At 42.2% G+C, this 24,669-nt stretch overlaps 1 protein-coding gene across 1 annotated transcript in view; it reads right to left on the reverse strand.

The window, feature by feature from the left end:
* SYNE2 (spectrin repeat containing nuclear envelope protein 2) overlaps positions 1-24,669 on the reverse strand; it is a 323,992-nt gene that overhangs the window by 20,972 nt on the left and 278,351 nt on the right. The window contains 4 exon segments of the mRNA XM_018054080.1: positions 2,229-2,391; positions 15,164-15,330; positions 16,017-16,175; positions 18,492-18,647. Coding sequence (XP_017909569.1) covers positions 2,229-2,391; positions 15,164-15,330; positions 16,017-16,175; positions 18,492-18,647 — 645 coding nt within the window.

Genomic DNA, 24,669 nt, shown 5'->3' on the forward strand with positions numbered 1-24,669 from the left:
AACCTTAAAACAGGGAGATTATCGTGGATTCTCTGGGTGGGTCTAATGGAATCTCAAGGGTCCTTAAAAGTAGTAGAGACAACTGGAGGGAGAAAGGCAGAGAGAGAGGCAAAGTTGCTGGCTTTGAAGATGGAGGAGGGAGGCACGGACCAAGAAATGAGGGCAACGTCTAGGAACTCAAGGCAAACAAACGGGTCCTCCCCTAGAACTTCCCCTGGTGGCTCAGATAGTAAAGAACCTGCCTGCAATGCAGGAAACCTGGGTTCGATCCCCAGAGAGTTCCACAGACAGGAGCCTGGCTGCAGTCCATGGGGTCACAAAGAGTTGGACACCATTGAGTCAGTGAACAACACTAACAGTCGAACCTCCAGAAAGGAATGTAGCCCTGGCAACACCTTGACCTCAGCCCTGTGCCAGATTTCTGACCTCCAGAACTACAAGATGATACATGCGCATGAACCTTCTAAATTGGTAGCAATTTGTGACAGTGTAATAGGAAATTAATATAATATCTGATTTCTTTAGAGCAATGTGGTCCTGAGCACAAACTCCATAATTTGTTTTATAACCAAAGGATAAGAATTCCATGATGGTGATTCTAAGTTCTATGAAGAGGAAAACTTCAAATCAGCCAGATTAAAATTATATACCATTTCAGAATACCGGAACAAACAATGGCCAAGAGAATGGCAGCTGCTCCAAATTATACACTTTCGGGAATAAATTCCCTGCAATTTAATGATGTTTGTCACACGTCAGATTTACAAAATGTTAACACATTTATATAATCAGCACCTGCCAAATTTAACCCGTCATTCTTCAAGGGGAAAAATGTTGTCAGCTTTGGTTCTATTTAGCTGAAAAAACTCACCAGTCAGGGCAAACGGTTATATGTACGGTCTGTCTATGAAGAGACTATTCAAAGAAATCCAACCTAATGGGTCAATCTTGTAATTAAAGCTGATAATATTTAGTAGCTGTGACTATACTGAAAAGGCATGAAAATCTCTGCAGTGTCCATTAACATGGTGGTTTTATCAATATTCATTTCTCCACAAAAGAAAGATGGAATATAGGTGACCTAAATGGAAAAGATATACTTAAATTTCTGAGACTAAGTGGAAAAACCAGTATTTTTACTTTGGAGCACTGCTAAATCATACTAGTTTAAAAATCAGAGAATAGGCATTATTCAAACAGTAAAATGTAATAGGATTAAACAAAGATCTAAGTTGAGAGTATTATCAAATACTTAGCTCTATTTCAGGGGAGCATGAAATGTTGACCTGCACTCAAGAGAATTTATCATCAAGGAGTGGCCTTCTGGCCTTGATGATAAGCTGATGAAAAAGGTTCAGCCCCCAAGCAGCTGTGATATGTGGGTGAATCGCCCCTGCGTGGTGAGTTACAAACACACACCAAGGCTTTGGAGGAAACAGGAAGAAAACATACAAGTCTGTGAACTTGGTGGCGACCATATTACTTTATGTGGTTAAAACCGAATGTGTTCACAGGGCTAAGAAGAACAAGAAGGAAAGCTACTAAAATAACATAAACTTATTTAAAAAATAAAGAGAAGCTTGGGCACTGCATATGAGAATGAGTTTCTGAACATGAACCCTTGGAGGGCAGGAGAGTGGATTTGACAAGTCAGTGAGACCAAAGAGTACCCAGCAGGTAAGGGGGCAGGACTCAATGGTGTTCAAACTGTGGGATTTCCAGGGTTGGCTACGAGGGGACAGAACTGATGGCAGAAATGTATAGAACATCCACAGGAGAGGCTTCCTCCACTATCGGTCCTCTGTATTCCCCACCCCTCGAGCCCCTCACTTTTTTGAACCTCTATCAGACCCATCAAGTATTGTCCCATGAAGACCTTCTTTGGTTGGAAAAAAATTTTTTTTTCAATTCATTGCCAAAACTGTGTTACCAAAACACAAAGATCAAAGTTAAGGAAAATAAAAAATTAAAAAACCCCTTATTTATCACTACAATTAAGGTCTACATCTTAAACATTATTCAAAATATTTCACAAGGAGACACATGTATGGTGGGGTGTGCGTGTAAGAGACAGACGCCTCACACCCCCAAGGACACAGACAGGTGGTCAGCTTTCTCTGCAAGAAACAAACCAATACCATGGATGTGAACCCGCTAGAACACACAGCCAGCGTGAGACAGGTCTGAGTGAGTGGGCCCAGAAAAAAACCCATTCCGCACTTCCCCACCTGCTGCTCAGCAAGCCTCTTCTGGATCTCTTGATCGTCACAGACATCATAAACCACGGGTTTAGAAAGCTCAGACTCAATCCGAGCCAACCAAGTGCGAAGGTTGCTCATGTTTTTGTCTAACTGCTGAATAAAAGCGAAGGTCTCCTTCAACTTCTTCACCCTAAATATATTTGCAGGGGAAAAAAAAAAAAAAGAGATGGAAAACAAAAGCACAATGTTTAGCGGTGAGAAAAATGCACCCATAAGCGTGTTGGAGAGTAAAAAGGAATCATCATTGGTTACTGATTTTATAGCAGGGACAATGCTCATGTCACCAGATACAAGTTTTCACAGAACATGGGACAATTTACAAAACTGCTGTTGCGGTTGATTTTTAAACAGACTAAGAGTTAATCTACCCAGGCACATGTAAAATCCTATCATTTCCAAGATGGGATCCCCTGAGACCTAGTACATCTTTCCAGGGCTCCAGAGGAGTCAGGAGATGCCATTTCTTTCTTTCCATCTTAACATCACCACACGTGACTTCTGTCCAGTTCCTGTCTTGGGTCTCACTGAGGTCACAGCAGTCAGGGACCTTCCATCACGGGTGAAGATGTTACACACCTGGCTTACTGGGGGTCTCTGGCCCTAGATGCCTCTCATGAGACCCTCTCCTTGAGTCAGCACAGAGCATGTGCCAAGCCCCACCACATCCAGCCTGAGGCGCTGGTGGTGCTGCACACAAGGAACCAGCCCATCGTGGGGCAGCTGTCTGAGCCAAGAAGGGAGGGGCAGACATGCCGTCAGCAAGCACAGTTCCAGCTCCATTTAACCCAATCAATCCACCTGGCTCGGCATGGAGTAGACGTGAACTAACAGGCTTGGCATCAGCGTACACAGAGAGCTCACGGGCACGTCAAAGTGCTGTCAAGGGGGAGTAATGCAGAGGCTGAGGGAAAATGATCTCCAGATAGATCCCCACAGACAATGTGAAAATCCTCAAGCAGAGCAAGTGAGGGCTTGCTCTGGTAATCTGTGGGTTTTTTAATCCCAGAGACTTGAGGTAATGGCAACAATGGAAAGTTCCCACTTACTGATACTCACGTTATGAGGTGCTATCAGAACTGCATCCCACGGTGCTGGAAAGAGAAACTGGGGCACTGACTGTAACTCACAGGAAGCGCCCCGCCCGCCCCAGCCACCAGCATCTCTTCCTTGACTGCCTGTGAACAGCTTCCTGCTGCCCCCTCACCCTCCTACCAGCTTCTGGTTCTGTAGCTGAAGTATACAGCGTCCAGTCCTCATTCAAACCCTTCCACAGTCCTCGCCTACCCTGACATATCAGTTTAAAATCTTGCCTTTCAATTCCTCAGGTGGTCTGTCTGCCTCCAGCCCTGCCCTCCACAAACCAGCTCCCCTTTCCTTCTCCCGCAGCTTCTACCGCTGTTCTGAGATGAGCTGGGGGCTTCTCGCCCATGTGCTCCCACAGCCCTGGGGCTCTCCGGCATTAAGTGTGTTCGCATCCCTCGTTCGCTGTGCCCATCCAGGCAGAGTCCACAGCAGCCAGGTGGCACTCTGCGTGCACCGCACACCCTCAGACCACCTAGTGTCCAGGAAGTGTTTACAAACATTTCCTGAATGAATAAATATGTATGAGCACCTCTAGTCCACGTGACTACCTAGTAAAACCATAGAGTTACGTATTACCAGAGAGTTGGTTTTTATTATTATGTTCTTTCTTGCACACAACTGACAAAATCAACCTTGTGTGTGTGTGTTAGCTGCTCAGTCATGTCTGACTGTTTGTGACTCCATGGACTGTAGGAGTCCTGCCAGGCTCCTCTGTCCATGGGAGTCTCCAGGCAAGAATATTGGAGTGGGTAGCCATTCCCCTCTCCAGGGCATCTTCCTGATTCAGGGATTGAATCCTGGTCTCCCACATTGCAGGTAGATTCTTTACCATTTGGGCCACCAGGGAAGCCCAATCAACCTTGGGGAATGATTTCTAGCTTCAGTTCTATTTCCAGTTAGTTTTACAATTTAGGGAAAATCCTTCTACCTCAGCCCCTCACCTCCAGCAGGACTCTCAGGTCCCCTCAGCTTCAGGAAGGTGGTGGCATCTGGGCAACGTGCAGGCCAGAGCCTTGGAGTGAGCAGACCCCAGTCTGAACCCCACTGCACCATCTATAAGCTGTGTACCCAGCAAGGGACCTAACCTTCCTGATTCCCAGGTTCCTTGTTAACCAGCAAATTATCAGCTTTGTAGGGGTTTCTGAGACAAACAAGGGGATGCACGTAAAGCCTTTGGCATAAAGCAAGCACTCACTCTGTTCACTCACTAAGCTCTTATGACTGATGACTGGGATCACACACTGCTACAATAAGGCCTCATTTATATGGCATTGGCCCTCACACAGTCCTTTTATAAATATTTTATCCCCGTAGTGCCATGAGGAAGGCAAGCTTGGAAGGAGTCCAAAGAGCCTGGTGATGAAGAGCACACACTTTGTGTTAAGGGTCTGGGTATGAGTCCTGGCTCCGTTTAATCTCATGTGTAAAACTGTGTGAACAGTGGTACCTTCCTCCACTGGGTGGCTGAGAGGACAGATGAGATATAAATACATGAAAGGCAACTGGCATAGTGCCTGACAGAGATAAATGCCCAGAAATTGTGGTTGTGATGATCTGAAGAAGGTAGATTTTCCAAATTACATTCTTACTGCAAATACCACAAGAAGTTTCCTTTAAAGCCATAAGATGATTTATTAAAAAGGAAGCAACGGAATCTGGGGCCAGGCCTGGATGCAGCTGTAACCTGGATCCTTCCTTTATTCCCCTGGCTTTAGAGTTAGACCCTCCTCACCCCAATGTCTTGTCACCCTGACTGCCCGGGGAACAGAAAGAACACTCCAGACAATGCCAGAGCAGTTGGGAACCCCAGGCCCCATGGGACAAAGTCTTCCATGCAGTTTGCAAGGGGCTACCCTCCTGGGAAGCTCCAGCTAGAGAAGCACGGCCCTGAGAGCTCCCTGTAGGTGGGGAGAGGTGCTAAGGCCAGCGCCTCTGCACAGCGCCCTGCTTCCCCATCCTTCCCCTTCTCCTCTCCCAGAATGGCAGCCCTGACTGCTTCACCCAGCACCTGACCCTACTCCATCATAAGGATCTCAGTTTCTTTATTTTGAAAGAAAAGGGCTAGAATGCAACTTTTTAAATGAAGAAAGCTAACAAGTAATGAAACAACCTAGGAGCAAAAAGAGCAAGATGCAGTGATCCTGAATCCTGTTAAGGGTGAGGTGTGCAACAAGTAGAGGGGGGAATATGGGAAGGTGGATGCATGATTAGCTTGGCACCCTCAGGACTAGGGTACTCCAGGCCAGTGGCGCCCAAAATATGAGGCTCAGGCCCATTGGTGTCCAAACAAGTTAGGTGTGGGAATAAAATACTAGACTTTCTCTGTTATCCCATTCTTTTAAAATTCCTACATTGGGTATGCTTTATAGTTCACAAACTATATCACTAAAATGGAACATCTACAGAAATGCCGACATCGAAATGTGTCAGGCTTGTTGTCCTTTATATATAGTAGTTAACTCATTTAATCCTTATAACAGTGCTGTGAAATCAGTATAGAATCATGCCCATTTGACAGATAAGGTAATTGAGGCAATGAGGTTGAATAATCTGCCATGGTGACATAGTCATTCAGTGGCAGAGGAAGGATGCTAACCTGGGCAATCTGGCCAGAATTGCTGTTCTTAAGCACTTTTCTCATGATGGCTCATATAAACCTACACATGATAATGTGCACATATGCAGGGGTACAGGATGGTTTTCATCGCTGTCAGGGAATATGACCAGGCTTCGGGACACAATGTGGGGTAGGAACCCACCTACTAAATGCTGCATTTTGAGTGCTCACTTTGCCCCTTCATGATTTCCTTTCAATAAACTTTAACCACTGACTTTGTCTGGGGTCCTGGGAAGATCCTGAGGATTCTAAGATAACTTATTCCCAGGGGTCATGCTCTAATTTGACATTATAATACAATATAGGAGGTGCAAGTGACCTCCTTCTGAATGAGCAAGTGACATTCACACATCCCTTCAAGCTTGTGTTTTTCATAAAAGAGATGGTCATAATACATTTTAAAGGAAAGAGGTAAAGATCAGAGCACCTTCAAGCCATCCAGCCACAGACAATTTGCTGGTATTCTACGAGTCACACACGCTCCTAGACCTTGGTTCTATATTAGACATGCGAAGAAATCCAAGCATACCCATCACGTGCATGCTTGGGGCAAAAAAAAAAAAAAAAAAGAGGAAGGGAGAGGGTGGGAGGGAAAGGAAAAGAAGCTACAAAACATTCAATCAGTCAGGACTTAACCTGCTTCTATGTCCCAACATCTGACCAAATATCCCCAAATGCCCAGTGGTATAAATGAATGTTGTTCCTCAGATTATCATACTAAGACTTACTCTGAGAACCATCAGAGGTACTGCTTAGTTTGTATGGTTCTATTCTGTGCAGGCACTAATATAATTATCTAATCATCACCTTTCCCAGGTCAGGAAGTACACGTCATTTGCCAACCCAGGCAACCGACCTCCTAGTTAGGCCTTGTTAATTTTGCTCTTGGAAAATTTTAAATCTCGAGTTAATATTGGGAACAAGGAAACCCATTCAGAGAGCAGACTGTTGGCACAGGGAAGCAAGCACAATTCTGGACTGCATCAACCACCCAGGCAGCTTAAGTAGCTCACCATCTCGGCACTGGCCCATGGTTCACCCCAGATGCGCTTGACTAATACTAATCACACATATATTCCAACAAATCATGTTTCTCTGGAAAAAATAAACACAATTCCCTGAGCTGAATTCCAGTTCTGAGGACTGGAAAGCCAAAATATTTAGGTGCAAAGAGGAGGTTTTTCAGCTATATGAACTATCGGAAGACCTGAATAAAATTAACACATTTTTATATAATGCCAAACAAAATAAGATGTTTGCCAAAGAGTATACATTTCAGAAGTTCTTCTGTGGGGCTTGTGGGTAGAAATGCAGAAAATAATCAAGGTGAATAAAGTTTTCCATCTAGCGATGGATGGGAATTTAATACCTATGAACCCTGTTCTCTCTCAAAAATAAAAATTAAGCCAGGTAAATAAATATCACTTCATGAGTCAGGCCTAAATCCTAACGTGTGAGGGAAGCTTTAAATATCAAATTCATGTATATGGAAGATTTTACATTGCAGTCCTATTTTCTCCATGCAAAAGGGTCTACAGTTAAATGATTAAGGTCCTGGATTAGCATAAGCTAGAAAAATTCCCATGCCAATATGTACTGCATAACTTAAAAAGGAAAACTGAGATGGTTGAATATCTGAATTTGTACTAAAACGGACACTCAGACTCGTGGGCAGCTGTCAGTTGCTAAAAACATTCTATGAATTCTGTATAATTGCATCTTTGTAAACAACTAACCAGCCCTGTAGTAAGATAATCAATTACTCCAAGATCCTGAAGCCCTGATTTGAGGGCAGGGACATCACATTTGAGCTAATCGCCTCCTTGAAGCCGGGGGACTTCCATTTTCCCCACAGCATAATCACTTCTCTTGCCCAGCTTGTCAAAGGCTGGCTGCAGACACCGCACGGCATGCTGACAGTGGAAAGAACCCATCCCCCGATGGCCGAGCACACACACTCCGCAGCCACCATCTCATCGGTCATTTCTATTGTAACAAACATGGGAGCGCGAGAGAGACACCCAGAGACAGCAGCCGCCCCTCCCAGATGCAGAGCGGATGATCGAAATGGCACTTACTGTTGATGAGAAAAAATCATTCCTTAGGTTGAGCGGAACCTCCAAGTTCCCGGCTGCACCTCCACCTCCCGGGGACGAGGCGGCCCCTCCCCCGCACGGCGGCCTCTCCATTCACTGGTTCTGCATCTTCCCCAGGCTGCCCTCCTGCAGGCTCCCAGGGGCTCGCCTCGCCGGCCACCACAGAACAGTGCCCAGAGGTGAGCAAGTGACCTGCGACTCCGCTAACTGCAATTTTTAAATCTTAGTTTTCTCCCTTCTAGTAAACAAACATCTCCAGCTCCTGCCTGTCTCTCACACACACAGTCTTTGTTCTGACGCTACAGGATTGCAATGCCAGGGAAGAAAGTCCCTGTGTTATCTATGGGTTATTTATGAAGTGCTATAAACCCAGGGAAGAAACATTTAGATTTGGGGCGCTGGAAAGGAGGATTTCTGTTCTCATCAAATTAAATGTCTCTGTTTCAGGTTTAAAAGCAACGGTGTAATCTGAAGCCCCCAGGTCCAACGGGAATGGCTTTCTCCTAAAGAAGAAATTGCCCCAGGAGATTTTCTGCCTTGCCTTTTCAGTCCTGTGCATCCTGGCTTAGGAGGCGCAGAGAATTTATTTAGTCCATTTCTTTGCTTTTTTGCAAAAACAAAAACAAAAACGCTATCTTGTTGTACAAAAGCAGTTCAAGATTTGCAGAGGAAGAAATTTTGCAGTTTTCTTTGCTAGTTCCCAAGGTTTACCATAATGTGAAGTTTTGAAAATTCCTCTACATCCCTATTCACGGTTCTTGATGTGAACCTGAGTAGCTCTGGTGGAGCACCATTGGTTTGTGTCCAAGCCCCTTTTAGGCTCAGTCTCAGCCTTACGGAGACTCGATATCAATCATTTTTCATGAATCCCTAAAGCCCAACATTTAGTCATTATTTCATCCCGACTTGAACACATCAAGCACATTCTAAACCAGTGAAATTAGGAGTACAGATTGGAAAGAGTTCCCTCAAATGCAGCATCTAACTTGGGTCCACATGCCTGGCTGTGCATGGTGACCTCCACCACTCAGACACTGGACCTATCTGCTGCTGGACACCAGGCTCCTGAGGCTCACAGTCCCTGTGATGGCTGCTGTCTCCTTGGGGAAGATCCCCGACCCTCACAAAGGCATTTCTGCCGGCCCTGAGAGCAGCAGCCGCCAGCTCCAGAGGTGGAACGATGGGGCTGATGGGAAGGAAAAAGGAGACGGGGGAAGCCGACCTCACATCTGGCTCTCTCTGTGCTAAAAACCTTTAAGTCCTTCCAGTCCGGCTAAATCAGGCAACCTGCTAAGACCAGAGCAAGTCAGCTTTACGACTAGCAACATTGTTTGGTCTTCCAGAGTAACCTTGAGAAAATACAGATAAAAGGAGAGCAATGAAAAACGTAGCAGTTTAAAAAGGCACACATCTCCTTGCCCATTCTTCAAGGGATGGAAACACAATCTTAACACACAGTTGCCATGGTAATAACTGCTGTGCTTAAATGACATTTTAATTGCTACTAATATAAAACAGGTGGGCTTTTCACATTGGTAGGAAATTTATGCTTCATTGAAAAGTTTTTTCATGGACTTGATCTTGCTAATAGCAGGAGAGCTATCTAGTCTAATTACAAAGGGACCATAAAGTAGTGTGTCTGAGTGCATTCCTCCTTCATAACAGTGGCCTAAGGATGCCAAGTCTATTAAATGATGCTACCATCAAAGAGAGATTAGAAGAAAGGTAACAACATTTATGACATTTTTTTAAGAAAAAAAAAAAAGTTCCTGTATTCTTTTTTCCATAATGAACATTTACTAAACAGAGATTAAAAAAAAATTAAAACCACCAGTGATACCAACACCCAACAGATACCAATGGAGATACTCTGGGGTATGTCTTTCTGGTCAGCCGTCTCATCTCTTTTAGGCATGCAAAGCTTTCACCAGATTATCCTCACAGGCTGCTAGAAAAGTCTTTAAAACTTTAAAGACTAACCCCATGTCTCCAAAGACGCTCCACCAAGATGAACAATTAGACAGTGACTCACTGAGGACACAGGGCCCCTGCTTCAGGAGGCACAGAGAAGGCTCTGATTAATAAAGGGGATGGAGGCTCTGGGAAACAAAAGGAGGTGGATTTTTAAGGAGTTTAGCTACTGGGATTTTGAAATCAAGGGTACACATAGGTAAGATTATGTGTTGAGCTGAAGCTTTCTTTGGCATTAGTCCTGTTGATGGCTGAGAACCTTCTTTTCAGAGTTTTAGTCTGTGCTGCTGAAGCAAGGCAATTTTGCATCCCTTGGTCCACCACCCAACATCCTGTGCCTTAACTGTTATTTTTAATAGGTAACCCAACTGACCCAAAACACGAATCACACATATTGGTGGTTCTGAAAAACAGCTTCTGTAATTTAGCCATCTCTTCTGCATTCAGGTTTCACTAGATCCATTTTCAATGACATTATCAAAGAAAACATGGGCAAGAGGCATAGCCAATGTCTACAATTAAAAAAATTAACTCATTTAATCTGTCACTGAGCATAGTCAGATATAATTAATATATCATCAAATCAGTTTGGGTTCACACCATTCACCGAAAAATACATAGTGGTTCAAATGACCTTTCTATGAAAGAAATTAATAACATATTTGATAAGAGTTTAGATGTCACAAATGTAAGAAGCCACCCAGGGGCCCATGAAGAATGCTAAAAGCTCCTGCAGCAATTCTGACTGAGCGTCTGTTCTGTGATTTTTAGTGCCCACACCAGGGGCTTCCCTCATAGTTCAGTCGGTAAAGAATCTGCCTGCAATGCTGGAGACCCAGGTTTGATTCCTGGGTCAGGAAGATTCCCCTGGAGAAGGAAATGGCAACCCACTCCAGTATTCTTGCCTGGAGAATCCCATGGTCAGAGGAGCCTGGCAGGCTACAGTCCATGGTGTCACAAGAGTCAGACACGACTTAGCGATTAAACCACCACCAGGGCCTAAGTGACCTTATGTGAGGAAGTTGGCATTAAGACTGACTTAGGCACCCCGGCCCCCTTGATTATTTGGTTATTTCAGAAGATGTATCCTTTAGACTCTTCGCTTTAAGAATTTTACAGAAGCTGAAAAACACTATGCATGCAGGGAAAAACCGTGGTTTGGGTCAAAGTACCTTCCCCTACTCCCGGATCATACACTAATACTACACACGTGTATATGGACGGAGCCATCATTGTCCTGGTGCTTTTTTATCCAGAATCTAGCCCATGGTTCATCAACAAGGAGATACGCTACAGAGGCCACAAGGTTACCATAAGTGGCAAGTCACCCGGCTGCTCGCTCCATCTGTGATCCCCAGACCTGAACCATTGGCAATACCTTGGCACTTGCTAGAAATACGCATTCTCGGCCCAGAGAATGGGCACATTCCCCTACCTAGGGAATCAGAAGCTCTGGGGGTGGAGTCCTGCCATCCATGTTCTCAGGAGCCCTCCAAGGATTCTGCTCCATGTTTAAATCTGAGAATCACTGCTCCAGATTGGAGAAGGAAATGGAATCCACTGCAGTATTCTTGCCAGGAGAATCCCAGGATTGGGGAGCCGTCCTGGCTGCCATCTATGAGGTCACACAGAGTTGGACATGACTGAAGCGACTTTTTTAAAGTCATGAAGCTGGGTGCCTGTGTATGGTCTCCCTCCAAGTCTTATTTTTAACAAGAGACGCTGTCTCCTGCCACAGAAATGAAGCAGTGGAACACTGCGAGCAGGACAGGCATGATTAAATGATGTCCAGAATTCTTTGGACAAATGGGGTTATTAACGGACCCTGCAGGGTTGCAGGTTCTCCTCTGTGTGGTTTGACAGGCAGACCCTCACCTGCTTTTCTGATGGTGATGTGATGAGTGCCAGTGATCAGACAAGGAGCTGATCTATTAATACATGAGGTCAATTCATGGCAAGTTCAAGCTTGCTGCCTCAACCCACAGATTCACCTGAAGTGTCACGGTAACTAAGTTTCCTAGACTGTCAGTCATATGTCTCACCCTGGCCTTTGCTTTAAGGTAAAATTGGTTATTCCTTTCTAGTTCCTCAGTTCTGAATGGATTTCAGCATGGTCTACTCATTTTGGTATAACAAATTAGAAGGGTCTGGGTTTGCAGGGAGGCAATACGACTGTCTGAGTTGAAATCCTGGTGGCCTCATATGCTGACTATGCAATCGTGCCAAGTTACTTAACTTTAGTGCCTCAATTTCCTCATCTGTAAAATGGGATAATGGCATCTACCTTTCAGAATTACAGTGATGATTATGTGGAATCAGACATAAAAGGCACATTGTGAAGAATACAGCCGGCAGCCAATATATTTGCTATTATTTTAACTCCTTATTTTGCTCCTTCTAGAAAGACCACTGAAATTTCACTGGCTGTTTTTCCTTCTTTCGCACCATGCAACTGGCTGAAGACCAGCAGTTAGAGAGGAGGGAGGAAAGCAAGCAGTCTGTTTAACTCTGAAGTGATAGAACCAAAGCACACATGAGTAAGAATGCATAATCACTCTAGCCCTCAGGAAGCAGAATCTAGATCTACCTCCTGAATAATCTAAAAACAGGCATGATGTCCTCATACCTTGGATTAGTGCCAGGTGCCCAAGAAGACTTAGGAGATAAAGTCAGTGATGACAAAGGCATACCAGTCACAACTGACCCAACAGAAATGATCACATTCTTATGTCCTGGAACATCCATTCAACAAATTATCTGAAGCACTGTTCTAAGCACTGGAAATAAGACAAAGATACTGGTTTCATGGAAGAAAGACCTCTCACTGTTAGACAAAAGCTAGGAAATCCTCAAACACTCAAAAAACGTGCCACTTAAAGTCTTCTTATGGAAAGACAATGATAGTAAGTTACTATCAATGATAGCATTCAATAAATGCTCACTTCTATGTGTTGGGCCTGTGACAAATTCAAGACACGTGTTGTCATTCATTCACACAGTGGACACTGAATGCTGCCAAGTCACTTCAGTCATGTCTGACTCTGTGCGACCCCATAGACGGCAGCCCACCAGGCTCCCCTGTCCCTGGGATTCTCCAGGCAAGAACACTGGAGTGGGTTGCCATTTCCTTCTCCAATGCATGAAAGTGAAAAGTGAAAGTGAAGTCACTCAGTTGTGTCTGACTCTTGGCGACCCCATGGACTGCAGCCTACCAGCCTCCTCCATCCATGGGATTTTCCCGGCAAGAGTACTGGAGTAGGGTGCCATTGCCTTCTCCGTGAGAAACTGAGGCCTAGAAAGGTTAAATCACTACTCAAGTTTCCATGGTAGGTAGAAGTCAGATAAAGTCAGGACTAGCTCAAAATCTGTGCTCTTACTTGAGTTATCACCATGTTATTCTTGAGTTAACATAGATTTCCCCCCCACCCCCCCAACTGGTAGTAAAGAGATGTTAAATTTAGCCCAAGTTATGCTGCCAGCCAAATCAATCTAGTATTTATCTTCAACAGACCCTCAGCTGCTAAAAAATCATGAAAGACTCAGACTTTATTTAGGAGGCCAAGTCTTTAGTTGAGATTTAAGCTTGTCTAAGACTTAGCTCCAACCTACCTCTCTAAAAGCTTCATCTCCTATTCCTGAGCCAGTGGAGCTTCTTATAATTTCCTGAACAGTTTCTATTCTGCCCTACCCTGTACCTTTTTGCTTATAACATACATTTCTCTCTCTCTGCCACCAGGAACACTCAAATTCCACCCCCTTAATCAAGACCATCTGGGAACACTGCTCTTCCATCAGGTTCTTCCCAATCCCCACCCCCACTCCAGGAAGATGAGATTTGAGTTCTCAGACCACTTGGCTTTACAGCTGCTGGCATGTCTGCTCCCATTAACATTAACTGACTCATCTTATTGCACTTCTAGTCTGTAATTCCCATAGCACTTGGCCTGGTGCCTCTGCTTACTGAACTAGGTTCACTTAAGGTTTAGGGTAAACGATGGGGTAAAAGAAAAGGATTATTAAGAGTATTCTGTTTTCCGTACTCCCCAGTGTTTCATTTATCTTACAGGATTCTCCTGTACAGTCCGTGTTCTACATGTGGTCAAAATACGTGAGCGTTCTGTTATGTAACAGACTTGCTCAGCCAGTGCAAACAAAGCTGCATGAATGGCCCCAAAGCCAGGTGACTGTTGTTTGTGTGCCAGGTTACAACTGAAAAACACTTTGGTTGGGGTCTCTGTTTGGACAGAGAAGACAGAAAACATTTAGAAGCTCTGGGCGGTATCGTCATCATTATTTGTGAGGGGAGATCAAATGGTCAGTCTTGTTTCTGATAAGCACTGGACAGCCTTGATTTACAGTCACAGCCATACCTCCGGATTCCACGTCTTAGGACCAGATGCCCACTGGGGACCTAGCACACCCAGCACAAACCTGCAGAGAGGCCCTGCCTTGAATGAGCCCAGCTCCTCTGATGGTGGTGATTAGAGGGAGGGGAACCTTCAGGGACCCCCAGAAGCAGCCCCCAGAAAATCAGGCCAATGCCTTGACCTACTTGCCACACACAAGCAACAACAGGCTGGCATAACTTCATCTTAAGACTTCACACAAGTCTTAAGGTAGTGTTAGAATTTCTAAATAATACCTCTTCCTCAAGGACCAACGCTCATTTAAACCAAGTCTAAGTCATGCGAAATTTTAAGCTAAAGAAAAAAAAAAAGGTGAGATATACTTGGTTATCTCCTTGCTTCCCTGGTAGCTCAGTTGGTAAAGAATCTGCCTGCAATGCAGGAGACCTGGGTTCAGTTCCTAGGTCAGAAGATCCCCTGAAGAAGAGCACAGCAACCCAGTCCACTATTCTTGCCTGGGAAATCCCACAGACAGAGGAGCCTGGCAGGCTACTGCCCATGGGATCGCAAGAGTCAGACATGACTTCATGACTAAACCACCGTGCTACAATATAATCCTCCTATAATATCAAAATAAGAATTTCCATTCATTTTTATCAAGCTCTACCTTTATCTGTAAGTTTAGAAAACCGCTGGGTTACCTTAGAGGAAGATGGGGTTCAGTTTTGCGATCTGTGAGGTAACCACTGTAGCCAGGGAATAGGAACCCATTTTTAGGCCATTCCTTACCTTGAGCCAATGACATCAAAAAGATGTTGCCAACGGTCATTGATTTTGTTGAGCTTGTCATCGATCTCAGCTGCTCTTGTCTTGTTGCTGGCCTTGATCAGCCGGTCGCCCATTTGCTTTAATTGTAACTTGTTTTCACTGAACAGATTTATTTCTTCCATGCAGTCCTGGCAGAGGCACCAAAACACAAAGCTAGAATCACTACAGAAAATTCATTTCTTTGGCAGATACAAACACACAGTTGTGCCTCCTGAAATTTCTTAAAAAATAAAAACACTTCTCTCACCTGTTAATGCAACCCTTTAGTGAGCAGCTAAAAAGTCAAAAGTGCATGTGTAATACATAAGGCAGTAGTTACTTTCTTAATTCAAAAGCCCTGGTTTCCCTGACAATTATTCTAATGCACTTGGGAGCTGAGGACTACAGGGTATAACTAAATTAGCCTGATATATCAGCAAGAGTTTTCCTGAGGTTTAACTGAGTGGCACTTGGGGTGACTGCGACGAGAAGGTTCTTTCTTCCTTTCCTTATGGGAATCAGCAACCACTTCACAATTATGAGCCCCACTGCTGTTGGTCTTTCTCCTTTGGCCAGGGGATCGTCTTAACAACACAGTTAGAAAAACCATAACCCACCTAGGGTGTGAACTGAGGCTTAAGAAGCCGTGAGCCCCTTTTTCTTCCTAACCAAGAGAAAGCAATGCCCTAGTACACAGCACCCTGCCCACCAAGGACAGCCCACCTTTCCCACCTCATTGGAAATGTGCCTATGGCATACAGTTGAGTCTGGGAGTGAGGAGGGCAGAGAAGACCATGGTGGTCATAACCGCACCCCTCTGGGAACTCCTGCTCACCTTCTGGAGCTTTTCAATCATTTCTTCAATACTAATATCTGCTGTCTGGAGAACTTTGTTTTCCATCTGCACCAGCCATGCACACAACTCTTTGTTTTTTTCGTTGAACACAATCCATGAATTGAGTCTGTCTTCTATCTCCTGTTTGCGTATAGCCACCTGGAAATGACAATGCATTTGGCAGCTGCGTATAGGCAGGAAGGAAAGACTTTCTCTTCCTCCCCACCCCCCCATCAAAAGGACTATGGATTCCATTCAGGTGATCCCAAGGACTTAAATTATTATGTTTTTGCCTTTTAAAGACCTAGGGTTTGAGGTCAACAGAAGTTTTACACCTTTGATAAATGCCTTAAAAAGCGACAGTAACAAAAGATTGTACCTGAAGTGTAACTGACCAAAAGGATTCAGCTTTATCCAAAACAGTTTTAATATAATGCGGTAATCCATTATTGCTGCTGCTAAATTGCTTCGGTCGTGTCTGACTCTGTGAGATCCTATGGACCGTAGCCCTCCAGGCTCCCTCTGTCCATGGGATTCTCCAGGCAAGAATACTGGAGTGGGGTGCCATGCTCTTCAATTTATTATTACCGCATTTTATTAAAAATTAGAAACAGGAAGTTTAGATGAATGTATTTTAACCATTACCTAAATTTATTTTGTTCTTTACTCTTTAAGTATAGATTTATTTACTGCTTGCTACATGTTACTTTTTTGTTTTATGATCCAAATCCTTTCTTTTTAAAAAATGATCAAGTCCTTATTCTTACTTAAGGCCAATGTCCCACCTGTTTAATTTAAAAACTATCATCTTGGTCACAATATAAATCTTATGTATATAATGCAAATGAATGACAAAAATCAACATCACTTAAATGTTTGAGTGGTATATTTCAAAAACAAAGCAAAATTTTAAAAATGCATATCATTCATTTAATCCACCTTCCCCATATGCACCACTGCTCTGGATGGAAACCATGGAAATGGAATCAAATACTGGTCTGCAGTGAGCAGGCTGACCCCCAAATACCCAATGTTCTGTTATGCAGAAGCAACCCCCAAGCTGACATCAGCAAAGGATCTTCCTCCTTCCAGGGTTCAAATTTATTACTTAATAAATATAAATTTAAAGAATGCAAATCAGCCTCTTTAAATGTACAAAGTATTCCTAGGTCTTAGAAATCTTCAGAATCCTAGAGATAAAAAGGGTAACCTAAAATTTTTTTTGGTTAACTTTTAACATCCCACTTTACAAATGGGGAAACCAAAGTTGAACTCCTAGACATTTTTCAACTATACACAAAACAAAAAAAACCCTCTGCTCTTTTCAGAGTGAAGCAAAAATAGCCAATGCTTCTACATCCACCCAACCAAATGTGTTGAGAGGGCCGAAAAAACTATCGCTAAAACCCAAGTTTTGTATTTCTGTTTTTCACAGCATCTATTCAACTCAGCTTTTAAAAATCCTGGCATTTTGTATAGCATCATTCTGATTGGATTCCTGATGGTAACAATTAGGAACATCTGGGCCCCAGTCTTCACTTCTTCCTTAGCTTTTAGGATACCTTTCACATATTCTCAATTTTCTGTTATATAAAATTTGAATAAAAATTCTAAACGGACTAATAGTCTAAAAGGACTATTCTAAAATTCTAAAAGGACAGGTATATCATGAATATTAAATACTAAAATAAAGAAGGAAAAACATTTTTATTTAATTAAAATGCACTCAGAAGTGTCTGAATTTTCAACTTTTATGTACATCTCTTAATTTACAAAAAATTAAAGACTTAACTTTTCTTAGAATTAAATGTTCTTAAGACAAAAGATCTATTTGAACCTTTTAATTCCAACCTGATCCTGTCATCTACTTACACCTTGAACTACAACTCAATTCTTAATAAGTATAAGTGATTCACTGAGACAGTAAGTGTAGCAGTTGACTCTCTTTCACAGAGGTTTAAAAGCCAGCTACTTGAAATAAACACTGGATTGCATGTGAATGCAGAGTGCACTGATAAAATGCCCTGGAGCCCGGCACTCAGTACTACTGCTGTGTGCTGGGCCCACAACAGATATTGCAGAGATACAGCTCTAAGGCCAGCCTGGACCTCTTTGCTGAAGTTCTGATTCTCAGACAAGGACTGGTACTTGTCATCTCTACACGACCAAGAGCAGAGTGCACACAGCTGCTCAAAACCGCAATCCTCCCCTCCCCCTTGCTCTGAAGGTGATTTTTTTTTTTTAAAAAAAAAGCTCATTAAGAGTGTGCAAAGTTCCAGCACTGAGTGCTGGAGAAACAAAGGGTCAAATCTGTTAAACCTTGTTGCTGGCTTCTCAAGGAACAGCGCCAGCCCGGGCTCCAACTGAAAAGGGCCTCCCGGTTCAATGAAATTAAGCTCCTTTCTACTTTGTCTGGCCTTCGGAGACATTTCAATAAACTTCAGAAGAGCCGTGCCCTGCAGTTAACTGACTTACTCTTAAGCAGAGGTCCTCCCATTGTCTGTGCAAATGCTCTATTTGCTCCTTCAAAACCATCACGTCGTCCACCAGAATGTGCTGGGTTAGGTCGGTCTTCATTGTGTGAAGTTCTTTCAAGTTCTGAGTCCAGTTAGCTAAAGACTTCTCTAGTTCCTGCATTTAAACACAAGAAAGAAAGGGGTAAAAAAAAGAAAGAAAACTCTTCAACTCAAGCTGCTGTTGTTTCCAAACCTGTAGAAGCTAATCCTTTGATTGGACCCTGGGGGAGGGGAGGCCAGGAAAAGGGGTGGGACTTTCTGAATGAGAAACAGCCCAGGGCCAGCCTCTGTGGCTGTGGTTGGCCAATTCCTCAGCACCTATTTTCCCAAAGCAGAACTCTTTTCTACCTTTATTTTCACTTCCTCAGGTATTTCAGACTTTTCTATACTTAACTCTATGTTAAAATCAAGTAGGTCTTTACCTTTATTTAGGGGAAAGTAAAGTATTTTTGGAGTCTCACAACAATCTCTCTCACCTACATACACTTAATTCTGAAACTGTGTTACAGACTGTTGTATAAAATGTGATTTCCCTACTTTTAAAAACACCTTAAGAAATTCAATAAGCATTGTTGCTTATTGAAATAACAATAAGCATTGTTACTATGTGGCAATCATATGACAGCTTCTCTTAAGTGAATCATTTTGGTTAACTTTCAAAAAGAATAAATATAATTGAAGGAAAAAAAAAATTGTTCCCTAATGATTGCCAGAGATGGGTTAGCAGAAAATTTCCTCTGGCTCTGGAAACAATTTTTTCTTTTTAAATGAAGTATTGGTCAAATTAAAACATTTTTGAATTCTAGGACTTAATCTAGATAATTACTTTCACGAGAGAGAAGGTAAAATGAAAGAGCCCAAACATTCAAGAAACCTCCAGATTTTTATTGTGCTTCTCATATTCTGTATTTTGGCACATTTGAAGGGTCTCTGTTCATACCTGTCTATTGAAATCTGAAAGAAGAGAGTATTTCATTTCCATCAGTAATCTGTCTGAGGGGTGGCAACAGTAAAAATGGGTTAATTCTGATTGATTTTCAGAGTTCTAAAAGCTACACTGGCACGAACTTGCCAATAAGGATTTACATTGAATAGAATGGTTTGGAGGATTCTTTTTAAAGGTTGCATGGAGATTTAAGAAATAACAGCTTTTTCAGAGGAGAAAGCATCACTTTAAACTTCCGTTGCCTACTTCTCGCTTCACGATTCTAGTAAAGTGGATGAGCGCAGGTTCTGCTGTGGAACATTTTTTTACCAGCTTCATCACCTGAAGCAGGCAAGCCACAAGCAGAGGTTTGCCATTCACTGACTCTTAAGACCGGAAGATGGTTGCACTTCAGTGTTTCCTGATCAAAAGTGCAGGCTCAGACGCCTGCCCAGAAGGGTGGCCGGTGTAAGTAATCCACCGCCCGGTTTAAATCAATTTTGGTTTGGATAACCCGTCTTCTCCCACAATTGAAAGGATAATTAACAGGTGTAGAACTTTTGAATATGGACATTTTGGGATTCTTAATAAATACTGCCACATTGTGTTCTCAAAGGAATGACTATCTTTTTCCACATACGGTTTGGTATCGTTTTATATATTTGGGGGACAAGTTTAATATGTGTAATAATTCCTGCTGCTGCTGCTGCTAAGTTGCTTCAGTTGTGTCCGACTCTCTATGATATCCCATAGATGGCAGCCCACCAGGCTCCCCCGTCCCTGGGATTCTCCAGGCAAGAACACTGGAGTGGGTTGCCATTTCCTTCTCCAATGCATGAAAGTGAAAAGTGAAAGGGAAGTCGCTCAGTCGTGTCCGACCTAGTTATGCTTAAATTTGCGGTTCTTTAATTACTTGCCTGAGATGCTACCCAGTTCTTCACCTTCATCCTTCCCCAGATGTATTTAGCTAATTCCTACCAACACTTGCAGGTTTCAGACACAGGTAATCCTTTAGAGGAGCCTCCTCTGAGTCATGGGATGAGGTTGGGACCCTACGCACACATGCTGTCATACGCACCCATATGGTGGGACTCTGGTCAACATGCATCTCTCCAGTAGCCTAGACTATCAGCTCCACACTGGCTGGAGCCGTGATCACATTTCCCACCAATGCACTGCCCACCTAGCACTTACCAAGAGACCTAGCAGAAAGCAAATCCTCAAATATCAAAATCTATGATTGAAAGAAAAGAATTTGGCAGTATGTCTTAAGAGCTTTAAAATGTTCCTAAATATTAAGTGCAAAAGCAAGGAATCAAACAATATATTGGGTAAGGTCTACTGAGGTAATCTATTAAGGCTGAAAAAGTTCACTTATTTCTATTAACATTTCAAAACTCACACTTCCATTTTAAAAAGAAAATACTCCAGATTTGCTACCAAAACTAATTGCAAAAGAGAACATGTCAGGTAAGTTTGCCTTTCTTAATTTAACAAGATAAATTTTCTATACTGCAAAAGTACCTGTGAAATTCCAACTATCCATATGGAATATGATGGAAAACTTGACTACATAAAGTGGTGCACTGCACAGGCTTTGACTGAACTCTAACACAGCACAACAGCATTTAAGCCTTCCTGTGGATTCAATTATTGTTGGGATTGTCAAGTCCTATTTCTCTACACTACCAGCTGGGTAAAAAGAAGATCAAAAAATGAATCTGTGTATACGTGTGTGTGTGTGTGTGTGTGTGTGTGTGTGTGTGTATGTATGTATTTGTCTGTATATGCATAGAGCATCTTTGGAAGAAAATATAACAAATTGGTAACACTGCTTCTGTGGAGAGAAACTGATGGGAAAAAAGTTTTCATGTATACTTTTTCGAATTCTGAACCATGTGACCACATTACTTATTCAAAAAATATTTAATGAAGAGGTACAATCTTCCAGTTATAAAATAAATAAGCCACAGAGAGGTAATATATAGCAAAAGAACATGGTCAATAATATTGTGATAACTTTGTATGAGGACTGATGATTACTAGACATCGTGGTAATCATTTCATAATGCATGCAAATGTCAAATCACTGTGTAGTACACCTGAAACTAGTATAATATTGTATATTAACTATATTTCAATAAAAATTATTTTAAAAAATAAAACTATCCCATGGATTCAATCATATGACAAGTTTTGTGAACATTGATGCCCACTATAGCAATAATAATTTTCATAACAGTTTATAGTTAGCATATAAAATATGACTGAAGGCAGGAGAAGGGGCCAACAGAGGATGAGATGGCTGGATGGCATCATCGACACAATGGACATGAATTTGAGGAAACTCTGGGAGATAGTGAAGGACAGGGAAGCCTGGCGTGCTGCAGTCCATGAGGCTGCAAAGAGTCAGACACGATTTGTGATTGAATAACAACAACAAATAAACCATACACATATACAGACACATATAACCATGTAAAGCAACTTCCCCATATGTCAACTTGGCTGTGATGGGAATGTAATTTTCCAAGGAGGAAAGTAAAGTTTGAGTGGTTATGTATTTGCCCAAGTGACTTAAGAATGATAAACACAGCTCTGGACAGGCTTTAGGTTACTTGGGATCTCTTTGGTATATGGTCATAGGTTGAATGAACTCAGTGCTCTTGCCCCCTCTCCCCAATTCTTTGCACAGAAAAATAGAATGCTGAGGCTATGGAAATTGAAAGGATCCTAGTGGAAACTGAGAATTGTCCTACTTGGGAGAAATTATGCCTCCTCATGGGCTTTCCGTCTAGTCAAAGATATGGTTTTTCCAATAGACATGTATGGATGTAAGAGTTGGACTACAAAGAAAGCTAAGCACTGAAGAATTGATGCTTTTGACTATGGTTTTGGAGAAGACTCTTGAGAGTCCCTTGGACTGCAAGGAGATCCAACCAGTCCATCCTGAATATTCACTGGAAGGACTGATGCTGAAGCTGAAACTCCAATACTTTGGCCACTTGATGTGGAGAACTGACTCATTTGAAAAGACCCTGATGCTGGGAAAGATTGAAGGTGAGAGGAGAAGGGGACAACAGAGGATGAGATGGTTGGATGGCATCACCAACTCAATGGACATGGGTTTGGGTGGACTCTGGGAGTTGGTGATGCACAGGGAAGCCTGGCGTGCTGCAGTCCATGGGGTCTCAAACAGTCAGACACGACTGACTGACTGAACTGAACGTGGGCTTATGGTTCACGTTTTGCACAGGTTTCTGGACTTGATGGGAGGAAAGTCTATGTGTCAACTCAGAGGGACTCCAAGTCCTCTTATCTGTTACTTGAAGTCTAGATCCAAACTTAAAGATATAGAGATGATAAAAACTTTGAAAATCAGGGATAGTCAGGAACATTCTTAACCTAATAAAGGCATCTACTAACACATGACCAGCAAAAATCATACTTCATGGTGAAATGAAAACATTCTCTTTAAAATCAGGACTGACACATAGGGGCCAGCAATCAATGCTTCTACAGTACTGCTCTGGAGGTACTGACCAATGTAGACGGAACGGAAGTTTAAGAATTAAAATAACCAAAAAAGTCATTATTCACCAATGGTAACTGTGTTCATAGACTTCCAAAAGAACTGACACAATTATCAGCATTAATAAAAGAGTTTACCAAGACAGTTAAATATAGTATCATTGCAGAAAAGTCAGTCACATTTCTAGGCGTCAGTATAAACAAAAAATATAATTAGAAAAAGACGGTATTTTCAATAGCTTTAAAAGTAACACATCAAGAAATAAATCTAACAAAAGATGTACAATACTATACAAAGAAAGTTATGAAACACTCAGCATGACTAAAAGGAGAAATATGCCATATTTGAAAACAGGAGGACTCGATGTCAAAAAGATGTTAATTTCCTCCAAATTACTCTATAAATTCAATACAGCTCCACTGTAATGCTTATCAGGATTTCCATTAGTTTGACAAGCGGCTTCTAAAAGCTGTGAGAAACCAAAGAACCAAGGACACCCACACTCACGTGTGAGAATGAGGGATGGATACACCACACCTGAAATGAAGATTTATTCAAATAAAACACAGTATTCAAGATGATTTGGTATAAATGCTAAGATAGGAATAGAGCAGAGAACCAAGAATTAAACCATGCATATATGGAAACCTGATATTGGACACTGGACTAAGCAGTAAATGGACAACAGGATAATGGGCATCTATATGAAGAAAACAAAAATCAGTGCTTCAGTGAATAAACGTACTCTGTAAGTGTAAAAAGTAAACTTTGAAAACTTTAAGAAGGAAATGTACAAGTACATCTTTATGACTTAAGTGCAGAGTAATGGTACTGCTTATGTAAAGTTTAAAAACAAAATTAATACTTCTATATTCTGCCAAGATCTACATATACATGTAGTAAAATGATAAAGAAATGCATAAGAATGGTAAAACACCAGATTTAGGACTGTGGATACCTCTGGGGCCGGGGAATACCTTGGAGATCATACAGGGCATTTTGAACTGCATTTGTAATATTTTATTTTTCTGCTGGCTGATGGTTTCATGGAAGTTTGTCATATTATTTGTTATGTTTGAATTTTCTTGTGTGTTAGAAATTTTTACAAAGAAGAAAAAAGGTTCAGGCAGGAAGACACTAATTTCCAGCACAGCTTGAAGTAGGAGGCTACTCAATTCTTTCTAATTATTTTCAATTAGATCCCTGAAGTAACTAAAAGAAGGAAAAAAAAATTAAACTATATTCCATTAGGCTGTGGATGTCTTTCCAACATCAAATCTGCAGAAAGGAAAGAGATGGAGGGAGTTCCTAACCTGGAAATTTAACTGGTCCAAGTTCCTACTGGTGAGTTTGCCTTGTCTTCTGCAAAGCCCTGACATACCCAGGAATTTTTGCGAGTGTAGTATCCATTAAGCAGAATATAGCTTGGAAAATATTACAGAAACATTGTATTTGAGCAAAACCCCTAACTACTGTCCTCTAAAAAATTAATTCTTCAGTCAAGCTTTAATTTCAAACACAAGGCCATCTGATAAAGGAACAGCTTTCAATGTAATCTCAGAGGCCACATCTTATGTTACAGAGGAGAAACAGAAGGATGATTTGAGGGCAAAATCCCCCAAAAGAATTTCTGAAAAATCTTTCCAGCCTTCACACATGAATCTCAAAAAGCATGGATTC

The sequence above is a fragment of the Capra hircus genome, chromosome 10 (assembly GCF_001704415.2).
Source record: "Capra hircus breed San Clemente chromosome 10, ASM170441v1, whole genome shotgun sequence".
NCBI classification, from domain to species: domain Eukaryota; kingdom Metazoa; phylum Chordata; class Mammalia; order Artiodactyla; family Bovidae; genus Capra; species Capra hircus.